The 15,424-nt window shown below is 37.9% G+C and overlaps 1 protein-coding gene across 1 annotated transcript in view; it reads right to left on the reverse strand.

Annotated features, from left to right (window-relative positions):
• Positions 1-15,424, reverse strand: part of LOC121373092 (zinc finger protein 665-like) — a 32,151-nt gene that overhangs the window by 14,273 nt on the left and 2,454 nt on the right. Inside the window, exons 3-7 of the mRNA XM_041499540.1 lie at positions 13,758-13,841; positions 10,694-10,863; positions 3,293-3,425; positions 2,638-2,713; positions 1,426-1,506 (exon numbers count right to left, since the gene is read on the reverse strand). Coding sequence (XP_041355474.1) covers positions 1,426-1,506; positions 2,638-2,713; positions 3,293-3,425; positions 10,694-10,863; positions 13,758-13,841 — 544 coding nt within the window. The remainder of the gene's footprint in view (positions 1-1,425; positions 1,507-2,637; positions 2,714-3,292; positions 3,426-10,693; positions 10,864-13,757; positions 13,842-15,424) is intronic.

The following is a 15,424-nucleotide window of genomic DNA, read 5'->3' on the forward strand; positions in this document are numbered from 1 at the left end:
CAGTAATAATACAAATAATAGTAATAAAAATAATAAAAATAGTAATAATAAAAATAATAGTAATAATAATAATAGTAATAATAATAATAATAATAATAATAATATAGTAATAATAAAAAATAATAGTAACAGGAATAATAATAATAATAATAATAATAATAGTAATAGTAATAGTAATAGGGTGCTACTGCTACTACTACTACTACTACCACTACTACTACTACTACTACTACTACTACTACTACTACTACTACTACTACTACTACTACTACTACTACTACCACTACTACTACTACTACTACTACTACTACTACTACTACCACCACCACCACTACTATTACTACTACTATTACTACTACTACTACCAACAGCACCACCACTACTATTACTACTACTACTAGTACTACTACCAACACCACCACCACTACTATTATAACTACTACTACTACTACTACTACTACTACTACTACTACTACTACTACTACTACTACCACCACCACCACTACTATTACTACTACTACTACTACTACTACTACTACTACCAACAGCACCACCACTACTATTACTACTACTACTAGTACTACTACCAACACCACCACCACTACTATTATAACTACTACTACTACTACTACTACTACTATTACTACTACTACTACTAGTACTACTACCAACACCACCACCACTACTATTACTACTACTACTACTACTACTACCAACACCACCACCACTACTATTACTACTACAACTACTACTACTACCAACACCACCACCACTACTATTACTACTACAACTACTACTACTACCAACACCACCACCACTACTATTACTACTACTACTAGTACTACTACCAACACCGCCACCACTACTATTATAACTACTACTAGTACTACTACCAACACCACCACCACTACTATTATAACTACTACTAGTACTACTACCAACACCACCACCACTACTATTATAACTACTACTAGTACTACTACCAACACCACCACCACTACTATTATAACTACTACTACTAGTACTACTACCAACACCACCACCACTACTATTACTACTACTACTAGTACTACTACCAACACCACCACCACTACTATTATAACTACTACTACTAGTACTACTACTACTACCAACACCACCACCACCACTATTATAACTACTACTACTACTACTACTATTGTTAACGGACCAATATCTACTGCACATCAGTTAACTATATCATATATCGATTGAAGAGTGACCGTGGTTTGTGCTGTCCTGTCTGAATATACCTCTGTTAGGTAGCTACCACGCACACGCACGCACACACATACACACACACAAACACATACACACACATAACACACACTAAAATGACGTCCTTGCATAAAATGACGTCACCAACTGACAACTTGCATAAAATGACGTCATCAAGTGTCAACTTACGTAATATGGCGTCATCAGGTGCCAAATACTGTTCGGCGTGAGTCTTTTTGGTGATGTGCACTTCAGTGTTCCCAGCCGGATCTGTATATAAATAAGGAAGTATACATTTTAAATAAAATACAAAATAGTTTAATGAAAAAAAGAGAAAAGTTTTGTGGATAAATATCAAATACAAATATATGTGTGTGAGAAAGAGAGAGAGAGAGAGAGAGAGAGAGAGAGAGAGAGAGAGAGAGAGAGAGAGAGAGAGAGAGAGTGTTTGTGTGAGTATGTGTGTGTGTTTGTGTGTGTGTTTGTGTGTGTGTGCGCGTATGTGTGTTTGTGTTTGTGTGTATGTGTCTGTCTGTGTGTGTTGTGTGTGTGTGTGTGTGTTTGTGAGAGAGAGAGAGAGAGAGAGAGAGAGAGAGAGAGAGAGAGAGAGAGAGAGAGAGAGAGAGAGAGAGAGAGAGAGAAATAATACTTTTGTTGGTATTTGATTGTCGTCAGTGTGATGCCACGACTCCACGAAAATGAACTTCTCCGAAAGATGGGTACGATTGAGGTTAGAATGGCACAAACGTTGATGTTGTAATTTTGGTGTTGATTGGTGTTCGTCAGAAAACTATGCACTGTGTGCGGAGATGTTCTCGACAGTTTAGGGATATTACGGATCTTCCATGTTTAGGGAGTCGACACGTGACGTCTCGTTAACAAATCATCAACATCAATGGGGTACACATATGGAATCATTTGAAAATTCCAAGTTTAACATCCCAATACATCCCTGAATTAAAGCCAATCAGTGGAAGAACTGTACGCATCCGAGTAGGTGATCACAAAGTACGACCATGACAGTTCTTCAATACGCTATTCTGTTACATCGTCATCGACGGCGCACCAACCATTGTGTATACCGTACGTCAGGTTCAGAAGACAGGAGAAGATCACTCTACTTTTAACAGATAAATAGTACTTCTATGTAAAACACAATATTTCTAAATTTTAAAAATATAAGTCTTACTGAAATTTTAATGATGCACAGGAACTTTGTTCCGTGAGTATACATATACATATATACAAACATACATACATACATGCATACTTATATACACATATATACATACAGACATACATAGATACGTATATACTCACATACATACATGCATACATACATACATAGATACATAGATACATACGTACATGTATTCAAAATGATCTAATACCAATATTTACCTGGTGGGACACATCGTGGTAGTTTACTCCGTGTCATCAGGAAAGTGAAACCTTCTGGGCAGATTACATCTCCTGCCTGTAAAAATATCGAAGCGTTAAGAATAGCAAATACTATCTTCTCTCTCTCTCTCTCTCTCTCTCTCTCTCTCTCTCTCTCTCTCTCTCTCTCTCTCTCTCTCTCTCTCTCTGTGTATGTCTCTCTCTCTCTGTCTTTCCCCCACTTTCTCTGTCTGCCCCCCTATCTCTCTCTCTCTCTCTCTCTCTCTCTCTCTCTCTCTCTCTCTCTCTCTGTGTGTCTGTCTCTGTCTCTGTCTCTCTCTGTCTGTCTGTCTGTATCTATGTCTCTATCTGTCTTTCTCTTCTCTCTCTCTCTGTCTCTCTGTCTGTCTCTCTGTCTGTCTCTCTCTCTTTCTCTCTCTCTGCCCTCTATATTCATATCTCTCTCTGTGTGTGTCTCTGTCTCTCTCTGTCTGTGGTATATGGACACGTTAAACCAGTTGCTAAGCTAAGCTAATCGTGGGCTATTGGAAATCAAATATTTAATAATTAACACATTTGTTTTTTCACAGGTAACCGAAAATGAACCACATTAACATACGAAGCACGCTTAATTCGCTGCACGTCTTCTACTGTCTAATTGTAGCTGATAACTAACCTCTGGTTTTCTAATTCGAGACACCGTCACTCCTTTCCCCGAGCACTCTTGTCGCGCCTCCTCATACAGGCCGGGTTTCTTCTCTGTACAACTACCCATCACACCCTTCGTCTCGGCCTCAGTCAACTCTGAGCTGAATATTAGAAACGAAAAGCAAAACCAAAAGATGCAGAACTCGGTGATGATAACAAAGTTCATCTTTCTCTCGTGCTTCTTTTACCAAGGCTAGAACAGTTGTAGCTGGGTTGGGGGGGGGGGGGGGGGGGGGGGGGGTTCTTCTTCTTCCTCTTCTTCTCCTCCTTCTTTTTCTTCTCCTACCCCTCCTACTTCTTCTTCTCTTCGCTCAACGATATGCTGACTTGTTTGGAACTATGTACTTAGCACACTAAAATCAAGTCTTGAGTTTGTTTCCTTTGTTAAGATTCTACCGACTGACAGAGGCTTATAAGTACCAATCAGAATCAAGCTACCATTAAATTAATTCTATTTTGTATGTGCCTACACCCAGACAAGTGGGGGTATTTTGGGGTTTTTTTTTATATATATATATATATATTTATTGTCCCAGATATTTATATATTGATAATGTCAGGGTTGGGGCCCTGAAATCATTATCTTACAATAGATACATAAATATAAAGTGCATTTAATAAAATTTCTAGTTAATTGAAACAGTCAAATTTGGAGCACAAAATTAATGACAGACTAAATATATAATAAAATAGAAATTAAACAGCTAGACAGAGAGAAAAGAAGAAAAGAAAAATCCGTATTTCCAAATATAGAAAACAAACGTTAATGGCTTTTAGTTTACAAAAAACACACACAAAAAACCCCACCACCAACAGTATGTGTCTTATATTGGAGTTATTTTTAACTATTGAGGCTAAGTTTAATTTTCTAGACATCTTTGCCAAGGTGCCCAGTTTTCATCAAACTCTTTATGTGAACAGTTTTTATAGAGTATGTATTTCTCTATTTGTAATTTGCAACACCCAGACAAGTTAAAGTAAGGTCTAATATTGGCAAACAAATCTAAGGAAGACAGACGCCGTTAATTATATTACTTATAACACATATATTGTCTCACGGTCATTAAATATTAAATATTGCAAGTGTATAATAGCAATTATATTAAATATCACGGGGATATGTGACGTCAGTAAATTTTGCTAGTATAATAACAAATATATTATGTATCTCGGGTAATGTGTGATATCGTTAAATATTATAGCTTGTGACGTCTAGGCGAGTTTAACGTCTTTTCAATACAAACTCTATTTCGTTTCACGTGGAATTAATTTAAACGAAATGTATGTCTTTTGAACAATGCATGCTAGTTATTTTTAATGACATAACTTGAATTATTCACTGAATTGAAACGCTCTATTTTGTAAAGAAATTATATTTGACTAGTTGTAATGTTAACATACGTGTTCGGGGCGTCTGGCGATACTTTTGGCCTGTCAGGTATTACAATTAAACAGTATTTATATACACAATTTATTAAAACAGATTAGCAAACAGACCATGAATTTCTTTTTTTTTTTCTTTTTTTTTTATCCCACTGCCCTCTTTCCTTTCTCGCCTTTGAATTCCATTTCATTTGTTCCCGATCTGGCAACTCCTCCTATCTTTCAACTTCTTTCGCTGTCCACCTCCCACATCCTAGTTCTTGTCTCTCCAACCGCGACAGGTGCTTGTCTCGTGTGGTTATCTGTGCCACACACCTGCCATTCCCCATCAGCTTGTAGCTGTGGACTTAGTCTGACCACTTGGGGAGTGTTCAGTAGTTACTTCTGTCATTGTTAAGAGGCACTTGTAACCACCTACTATGCACCACTACTACCGGCGGTCGTTAGTTAGTGCCGTGGGTCAGACCAGGCATTAGCCAATTTTAACGTATCTCCATAAATACACTAGAGTCTCCATAAAATGTACATGATTAAAACAATAATTTTCGCATCCTGTGACTTTCATTAGTATAATCGAAAATTGTGTTGGTTGTTGACTTACAGAATCATTGAAAAATTACAAATAAATACATAAAAATAAAATAAAATAAATATAGAAACAAATGAATGAATGAACAAATAAAATCAATCAATCAATCAATCAATCAATCAATCAACTAACCAACCAACCAACCAACCAACCAACCAATCATGTACCCATGTACCACTAAGGTTTCGGGCATGTCTGTCACAGGCCAGATTTCTGGATAGCCAGTGGTCTGGTCCGGGACAGAATACTAATGGACAATTTGTAAATTTACATCAAAAAGGGGGAAGGGGACTTAAAACGATTTATAAAGTTTTGAAGTGCAGACCAAAAGATTAAATTTTTATTTTTCACAATACAATACTGCATTTATTTACTAACTTAAATTAATTTGGACGCAAATTTTGAACGGGCAGTTCAAAAATTAAATATAATATTAATTTATAAATCATGTAATATGGCGAGCCGAAACCACGAGGTAACGGAAACGGAAACTAATGGTAATTAAAACATTACTGTTTTCCTAACAACAGTGCTTGTCTAACAATACATCACTATGGCGTACTGCACACGAGAGCATCATAAACAATGTAACGCATTGCATTGCATAGTTATCAGCTATAAATAACAATTAGTGACATAGGAAAATACCAAGAGAAACGCAAGAAAGGTGTTCTGGGGAGGGGGTTTAGATAGAGAATGTATAACCTCTTACCTGTGCCAGTATCGGGTACATTAAATCAATCGCGAGACTTTGATAAACGTCACTACGATTAATCATAATTCACTTTCGACTCTGCCCTGTGCAGAGATAGGTTTTGATTGGAAAAAAATGTGATGTCGCTCAGATCTATAGTATTCGCCAGAACACAGACTTATTACTAACACTTAATCAATTAACACAATCAGGGGCATAACGTGGTCAAGACAGGCGTCGAATATGAAGGGTCAGCTTTATGTTCCCTCAGGGTTAGGGTAAGGGTAAGGGTAAGGGTAAGGGTAAGGGTAAGGGTAAGGGTTAGGGTTAAATTTAGGGTAAGGGTAAGGGTAAGGGTTAGGGTTAGGGTTAGGGTTAGGGTAAGGGTAAGGGTAAGGGTAAGGGTAAGGGTAAGGGTAAGGGTAAGGGTTAGGGTAAGGGTTAGGGTAAGGGTAAGGGTAGGGTTAGGGTTAGGGTTAGGGTAAGGGTTAAGGTTAGGGTAAGGGTAAGGGTAAGGGTAAGGGTTAGGGTAAGGGTAAGGGTAAGGGTAAGGGTAAGGGTTAGGGTAAGGGTAAGGGTAAGGGTAAGGGTTAGGGTTAGGGTTAGGGTTAGGGTAAGAGTTAGAGTAAGGGTTAGGGTAAGGGTAAGGGTAAGGGTTAGGGTTAGGGTAAGGGTAAGGGTAAGGGTAAGGGTAAGGGTAAGGGTAAGGGTAAGGGTAAGGGTAAGGGTTAGGGTTCCAGTAAGGGTGGAAACGTGCTTGAACCACTGTTGAAAATGAAGTGAATGAATGTAATTTTTACCAAGTGTCCTCTGAGCAGATCAAATGGGATACTTAGAGAATAACTAACGAGCTACGAGGAATTACGGATTATCTGTCCCGAGTGAATTAATGTTGTAAACCCGAGCCTCTGGCGAGGGTTTTACAGCATTAATTCACGAGGGACAGATAATCCGTAATTCCTCGTAGTGAGTTGGTTATTCTCTTTATTACCCATTGTCAATCTTTAACCATTTTAAAAGTATATTTACGTTCTCGCTGCTGTAACAAGGTCTACCAGCCATAACAATATATTCATACTCGCCGTTACCGGTGCACACACAACAGTATCCACCAAAGAATACTTCCAAAAAAACCCAGTCAAAATAATAAAATAAAAACATTTTTAAACATTTGTACATATATTTTGTTTATTAATTTTTGAAATGGTCTTTTTAATTCCGTAAATGTTCGTATCGTAAAAAAATATTTGAAGTTCGTAGTAATAGTTTGACCGATGAATGGAATCATGAATGAACAAAAAGTAGTCCCGGCAGTATGTAATTGCCAATCAAATCTTGTCTTTTTAAAGCCAGCCAATCAGTGACTGTAGAAGCAATCTGCACACTGTGCAGAGATCGAAAAAATATTACCCCGTATATTTGAGCCCATATGGGTAATAATATGTTTTCTTTATCTCTGTAAGTTCAAAGTTAATAAGACAAGGCGATACCATGTTCCTTTTGATAATACATGTATGTTTGCCTTGTATGTACGTGCGAATGTGTATGTATGTGTATACGTACGTGCGCGTGTGTGTATGTATGTACGTGCATACGTGTGTGTGTATGTGTGTACGTACATGCGCGCGCGCGTGTATCTGTGTGTGTGTGTGTGTGTGTGTGTGTGTGTGTGTGTGTGTGTGTGTGCGCGCGTGTGTGCGTGTTATTCGGTTTGTTTGAGTGCAAACAGCAAACCAAAGTAGATAATGTTTAGATTAGTTTCACTGAAGTGAACAAGGAATGACATGTTTTATTTAACGACACACTTTGAAGTGAACAAGGAATGACATGTTTTATTTAACGACACACTTTGAAGTGAACAATGCATGGGCTTCTGTTAAGGCTAGTTTATTTGAACTTAAGAACCAAACATGTTATGGCTGATTTATTTCACGACACAAAGTGAACAAGGAATGACAAACAACAATGAGATGGGCTTCTGTTAACGAGAGATAACATAAATGCTAGTCAAACACCAATGCATAACAGAATGTTGTGGCTGGTTTATCTGAAGGTAAACAAGAAGGCATGAGATAATTTAAGTCTAGTTTATTTGAAGGTAAACAGCAAGGCATGATATAATTTAAGTCTAGTTTATTTGAAGGTAAACAGCAAGGCATGATATCATTTTAGTCTAGTTTATTTGAAGGTAAACAGCAATGCATGATATAATTTAAGTCTAGTTTATTTGAAGGTAAACAGCAAGGCATGGGATAATTTAAGTCTAGTTTATTTGAAGGTAAACAGCAAGGCATGATATAATTTTAGTCTAGTTTATTTGAAGGTAAACAGCAATGCATGATATAATTTAAGTCTAGTTTATTTGAAGGTAAACAGCAAGGCATGGGATAATTTAAGTCTAGTTTATTTGAAGGTAAACAGCAAGGCATGAGATCATTTAAGTCTAGTTTATTTGAAGGTAAACAACAAGGCATGAGATAATTTAAGTCTAGTTTATTTGAAGGTACACACCAAGACAAGACATAATGTTAAGTAGGACGTAACATTCACGATTCGGTCAGTAAATTCAAAGCGGTGAATTGCGTGAATTAAGCCTGATATACGTGCTAAATATGTAATCAATGATTTTTTTTTTTTTTGGTACTGGACAATCTTTGTTCTATTGACTCTAAATATATCACTCTTACCACAGCCAGGGGCCTAATTCACAAAGGTATCTTAGGCTGTGCTAGACAACAAAGCATCTTCTTTGTAAGTATTTTAGCATTGCACTACGAGATCGCAAAGTTAAGAGAGTTTAGTGAATAAGGGCCCTGGTTTATAAGATTTAAGTTACATGTCCATTCGATTAAGTAGGTGTATGGTATCGTTGGCTGAAGATGTTGTTCATTTTAACCAGGTTTCAGTTCAGTAAGTAAAGGGTTCGAATCGTTGATCCGAAAGCACAAAAAACATCTACAGAAATATCTACATGTCAGCTATAACATTTCATTATTTGACGATCTACACTTAACTAATCAGGATAATATAGACATTTTTAAATCCGTCCATGACTTTATTGTAAGCACTAAACGTTTTGAAACTTAATAGCACTGTTACATTTCTCTACGTGTATTATTTCTATGTACGTACCTTTCCTTTCTGTAGGTCACTTTTATGTTATTCATCTACTATTATGTTTTATTATTATTATTATTGTTAGTTATTAATTGTACTTAGTCTGTCATCTTGTCAGTTTGTTTGTAAAAAAAATGTAGGGAAAGGTCCTAATATAGGCGCGTAGCCTGTCGACCAATCCCACCAGCAAATGGAATAAAATAATATTGTTTAAACAAAAGCACAAAAATGTTCATACAGCATTGTTCACAGCTGCAGATTGTTGACAAATAATGTCCTGTTATGACAATAACGTGAGGTACTGGGTTCGGATCCCAGTCGAGGCATGGGATTTTTAATCCAGATACCGACTCCAAATCCTGAGTGAGTGCTCCGCAAGGCTCAATGGGTAGGTGTAAACCACTTGCACCGACCAGTTATCCATAACTGGTTCAACAAAGGTCATGGTTTGTGCTATCCTGCCTATGGGAAGCGCAAATAAAAGATCCCTTGCTGCCTGTCGTAAAAGAGTAGCCTATGTGGCGACAGCGGGTTTCCTCTAAAAACAGTGTCAGAATGACCATATGTTTGATGTCCAATAGCCGATGATAAGATAAAAAATCAATGTGCTCTAGTGGCGTCATTAAATAAAACAAACTTTACTATAACCGTTGCTGCTCAGACGCACGTGTGTAATATGCATTTTGTAATATTAAAAACAAAAGGATAACCAGAAACACTTCGGATGTACAGAAATTGATAATCGAAACAATAAAATCGAAGTAATGTCTGATTTCAGTTGTCAAAAACGGCTCTAATAGTGAAACGGATGCATTAGTGTTTAAACAGCTGGGTATGTTCTCTTAAGCACACTCTCGTATCACATATGTATCTAACCAACGTCTGCTTTCAGTTGTCAAAAACGGCTCTAATAGTGAAACGGATGACTTAGTGTTTAAAAAGCTGGGTATGTTCTCTTAAGTTAAGCCATCGGACTACAGGCTGGTAGGTACAGGTTCGCAGCCCGGTACCGGCTCCAACCCAGAGCGAGTTCTTAAGGGCTCAATGGGTAGGTGTAAGGCCTCTACACCCTCTTCTCTCTCACTAACTACTAACCAACTAACAATTAACCTACTGTCCTGGACAGACAGCCCAGATAGCTGAGGTGTGTGCCCAGGACAGCGTGCTTGAACCTTAATTGGATATAAGCACGAAAATAAGTTGAAATGAAAATGTTCTCTTAACCACACTCTCGTATCACATATTTATCTAACCAATCTCTGCTTTCAGTTGTCAAAAACGGCTGTAATAGTGAAACGGATGACTTAGTGTTTAAAAAGCTGGGTATGTTCTCTTAAGCACACTCTCGTATCACATATGTATCTAACCAATGTCTGCTTTCAGTTGTCAAAAACGGCTCTAATAGTGAAACGGATGACTTAGTGTTTAAAAAGCTGGGTATGTTCTCTTAACCACACTCTCGTATCACATATGTATCTAACCAATGTCCGCTTTCAGTTATCAAAAACGGCTCTAGTGAAGAACATACTTTAGTGTTTTAAGTCCAGGGTATCTCCTCTTTAGCGCACTCTCGTTGTATGACATACCCTCTTTTCCTGATCGAGACATCATACCCGTCGTGAACGGCTAAGAGGTAACACTCGTTATTCTGTGTCTTCAGAGATTTTGTCCAGACGCCGGCGCAACCAGCAATGCGCGAACAACGAGCTGTGCACTTAGCCACCACAGCCTGCGGAATCATCTCCGAATACTTCGTCTGTATACGGTTGGTGGAAAAGGGCTTTTTATATTTCACGCCATACTTTTTACAGCCTGAAACATAATAATAATAATAATAATAATAGTAGTAGTAGTAGTAGTAGTAGTAGTAGTAGTAGTAGTAGTAGTAGTAAGTAGTAGTAGTAGTAATATCATTAACAGTAATAATAATATCAATAAACGTAGTAATAATAATAACAACAATAATAATAATAATAATAATAATAATAACAGTGATAATAATAACAATAATAATAATAATAATAATAATATCAACAACAGTAACAATAGTACTACTACTACTACTACTACTACTACTACTAATAATAATAATAATAAATTAATAAATAGTAATAATAAATATATAAATAAAAATGATGATAATAATACTAATAACAAAAACTAATAATATTTATAACAAAACTACTACAATTACTACTACTACTAGTACTACTACTACTACTACTACTACTACTACTACTACTACTACTGCTACTACTACTACTACCACTACTACTACTACTACTAATAATAATAAAAATAATAATAAAGTTTATTTTGTTTAACGACACCATTAGAGAACATTGATTTATTAATCATCGGCTATTTGTGTCATACATTTGGCAATTTTGACATATAGCCTTAGAGAGGTAACCCACTACACGTTTTAATACTGTTTTTCTTCATTAGTAGCTAGGGATCTTTGATAGGCCAGTTGTGTGGTGCACTGGCTGGAACGATAAATAGCCCAATGGGCTCACCGAAGAGGGTCGATCCTAGACTGACCGCGTACCAAGTTTGCACGGGATACGTCAAGACTCTGACTGGAGAGAGGTGCGTGCCTACATGTGACTCTGACTGGAGAGAGGTGCGTGCCTACATGTGACTCTGACTGGAGATAGGTGCATGCCTACATGTGACTCTGACTAGAGAGAGGTGCGTGCCTACGTGTAACTCTGACTGGAGAGAGGTGCGTGCCTACATGTGACTCTGACTGGAGATAGGTGCATGCCTACATGTGACTGACTGGAGAGAGGTGCGTGCCTACATGTGACTCTGACTGGAGAGAGGTGCGTGCCTACATGTGACTCCGACTGGAGAGAGGTGCGTGCCTACATGTGTCCCAGATGGATACTAACATTTCAAAATCTGGTATCCCACCTGAGAATTTAGTATCCCACTTAAATGAAATTCATAAATAACATCGTTACAAACTTGGACGACACTGTTCTCGTTCCCAGTCTTGCATTATACTGGGTATAAGTTGGGGGATATCTTGTTATGACATAGCATTAGACTGGGTACGAGCTCGAAAATACTGTTACTTAACTCCAGTAAATGACGACTTTCATTGTTTAGCGAAAAATAAAAACGCAGGATTAAAAAAAAACCCAACATTATATGGTATCCCGGTGGGATACTGGGTTCTTGAAGTCTGGTATCCAAAATTAAATTCTGGTATCCCCTGGATATCGGGATACTGTTAATCTCGAACACTGACACGTAGTTGTTTTATGTGTATTAGGTATAATAACAACTCATGAATATGCATGTCATCTTGGCTACATTTATTCCAATGAGCCCTGTCCTGTGGCAATTTTAATTTAGTAATCTAGTTTGGGAGTGGCAGTCGTCTTTTCCTTCGGTTTCAACGTATTTTCGTGCTTATATCCAATTAAAGGCATATTGTCACAGACCACTGACCTATTTAATGGTCTAACAAAGTATTACCTGAAAAAAAATATTTTGATTTGTCCCTAAATGTAGTTTATTCAACCATCTTCATTAACCACCATACTCCATTTATTAATGACATTTTGTAAAAACAATTGAATTATGGCAATGGTTCATAATTCAAAAACTAAAATTGCCGAGAGGGTTGACATAGATTCCACTCCATCATGGTTCAGTTAAGATGGTGCAATAGCTAGATTTGGTTTCCAACAAGTAATGTAATATTTAGTTATTATCCATTTTTAGAGAAATAAGGTCCTTAAATCCGTGACAGTATGCCTTTAAGGTTGAAGCACGCTGCTCGTGGCACACACCTCAGCTGTCTGAGCTGTTTGTCCAGGACAGAGGGTTAGTGGTTAGTGAGAGAGAGGATGGTGTAGTGGTCTTACACCTACCCATTGAGTCATTAAACCGTGCTCTGGGTGGAAACCGGTACCGGGCTGCGAACCCTGTACCTACCAGCCTTATGTTCGATGGCTTAACCACGACATGCTCGAGGCCGGTAGTCCTCCTTGTAGCGGGTGCAAGAAAAAAGTAAAGTAAAGTTTGTTTTATTTAACGACGCCACTAGAGCACATTGGTTTTTTATCTTACCATCGGCTATTGGACGTCAAACATATGGTCATTATGACACTGTGTTTGAAAGGAAACCCGCTGTCGCCACATAGGCTACTCTTTTACGACAGGTAGCAAGGGATATTTTATTTGCACTTCCCACAGGCAGGATAGCACAAATCATTGCCTTTGTTGAACCAGTTATGGATCACTGGTCGGTGCAAGTGGTTTACACCTACCCACTTAGCCTAGCGGAGCACTCACTCAGGGATTGGAGTCGGTATCTGGATTAAAAATCCCATGCCTCGACTGGGATCCGAACCCAGTACCTACCAGCCTGTAGACCGATGGCCTAAACACGATGCCACCGAGGCAGGTCGGGTGCAAGAAGGATCTATTGTCCACTTAAACATTTCCTCGGAAGTGGCTGTCCTATAGATGAGGTACTAGATAGAGATTCAGAGAATCTACCACAACTTTGCCATATGTCCATTCTACTCAATGCACCGAGATACGGCCTTGATCGAGTGGAGCAGATTCTTTAGTCTTTGAAACACACAGAATGGAACTTACATAAAACAACGCCACCAGGTATCATAGTACTTTGAGTACAGGCACGTGGTGACTGGCTGGACTTATCGACGTATCTCTGTGTGGTGGTTGGCACTTCACGGTGTTGTGGAGGGTCTGAAATAAATAAGGAAATAAACATTTGAGAAAGAATACAAGTCTATAGGATATGTCTAAATCAATGAATGTAAAGAAGGAAATATACTATTCAGCTGGTGCTAGGGATATTTGCAAAAATCTGTGTGTGTGTGTGTGTGTGTGTGTGTGTGTATGTATGTATGTAGGTATCTCTCTCTCTCTCTCTCTCTCTCTCTCTCTCTCTCTCTCTCTCTCTCTCTCTCTCTCTCTCTCTCTCTCTCTCTCAAAAATCCCCACAATAATAATAATAATAATAATAAAACAATAAAAATAAAATAAAAAAACACTCTCTCTCTCTCTCTCTCTCTCTCTCTCTCTCTCCTCTCTCTCTCTCTCTCTCTCTCTCTCTCTCCCAATCTCTGTCTCTCTCCCTCTCTCTGTCTCTCTGTATGTCTCTGCCTCTGTCTCTCTCTGTCTGTCTCTGTCTCTGTCTCTCTGTCTCTCTCTCTCTCTCTCTCTCTCTCTCTCTCTCTCTCTCTCTCTCTCTCTCTCTATATATATATATATATATATATATATATATATATATATATATATATATATATATATCGTGTCACTAGGAAATGACGGATGTTTGCTGAATTTTCAGGTAGGTGGTTTTCTCATTTTTCAAACATCCATTTACAGAATAATTATTGAACTGCATAAATAAATATAACATTTACTCCCATTCAGAACTAGCCAGCATTTTGAATTAAACATTTTGAAAAAAAGAAGAAGCAAGTAGCTTCCTGCAAAGAAAGTTTACATTGGAACAGCGTCTGATGCCACAGTCACTAGCAGCCAGTGATGTAGATCTTCTTCAGGTCAGACATACACTTGAGTTTATTTTCACAGATAAAGGTACAACAATTGTAATGTTGTGACACAACAGACTTTGAAATATTATCAAAGTATTTTATTTAAAATTTGGAAACAAAGAACTTTTAGGCTGGCTATGGCATTCCCTGATGCTTTCGGTAGTAGTTTCTACACGATAAAACTAATAGTTTCTATAGCGCTTTTGACTGAAACATATTACAAAAATATAACTTGAAAGGGGTTGCATGATAAAAAAGAAGAAACAAATCAGGTTACTACGTTTTGATATCGTGGTTATTTGGTTCGGTTATCTAAACCTCGCCAAATAACCACGATGTCAAAAGGTAGAAACCTGATATTCTATATGTCATATCCTGCTACTAGCAGGTTATGACCTTTGACGTCACTCACGTCACGTCACACGCATAGCAACATTACACATACAATGTGGCTGAAATAGCAGAAATAATAGCGTTTCCCCTTAATTTTTATGGTCTGCAGGATAAAGATAATAACTAGTTAATGACGTCGGATATCTGCTTTATCCTGTTCAGAGCCTCGCGGAATTTTCCATTCTTACCTTTACAGGATAAAGCAGATATCCGATGTCATTACCTAGTTACTCTCTCTCTCCTCTCTCTCTCTCTCTCTCGTCCTCTCTCCTCTCTCCACTCTCTCTCTCTCTTCTCATCTCTCTTCTCCTCTCTCTGTATGTATGTCTATGGGGTCTCTGTGTACGTGGTGTGCGTGCGCGTATGTGT

Source organism: Gigantopelta aegis, chromosome 5 (assembly GCF_016097555.1).
Source record: "Gigantopelta aegis isolate Gae_Host chromosome 5, Gae_host_genome, whole genome shotgun sequence".
NCBI classification, from domain to species: Eukaryota; Metazoa; Mollusca; class Gastropoda; order Neomphalida; family Peltospiridae; genus Gigantopelta; species Gigantopelta aegis.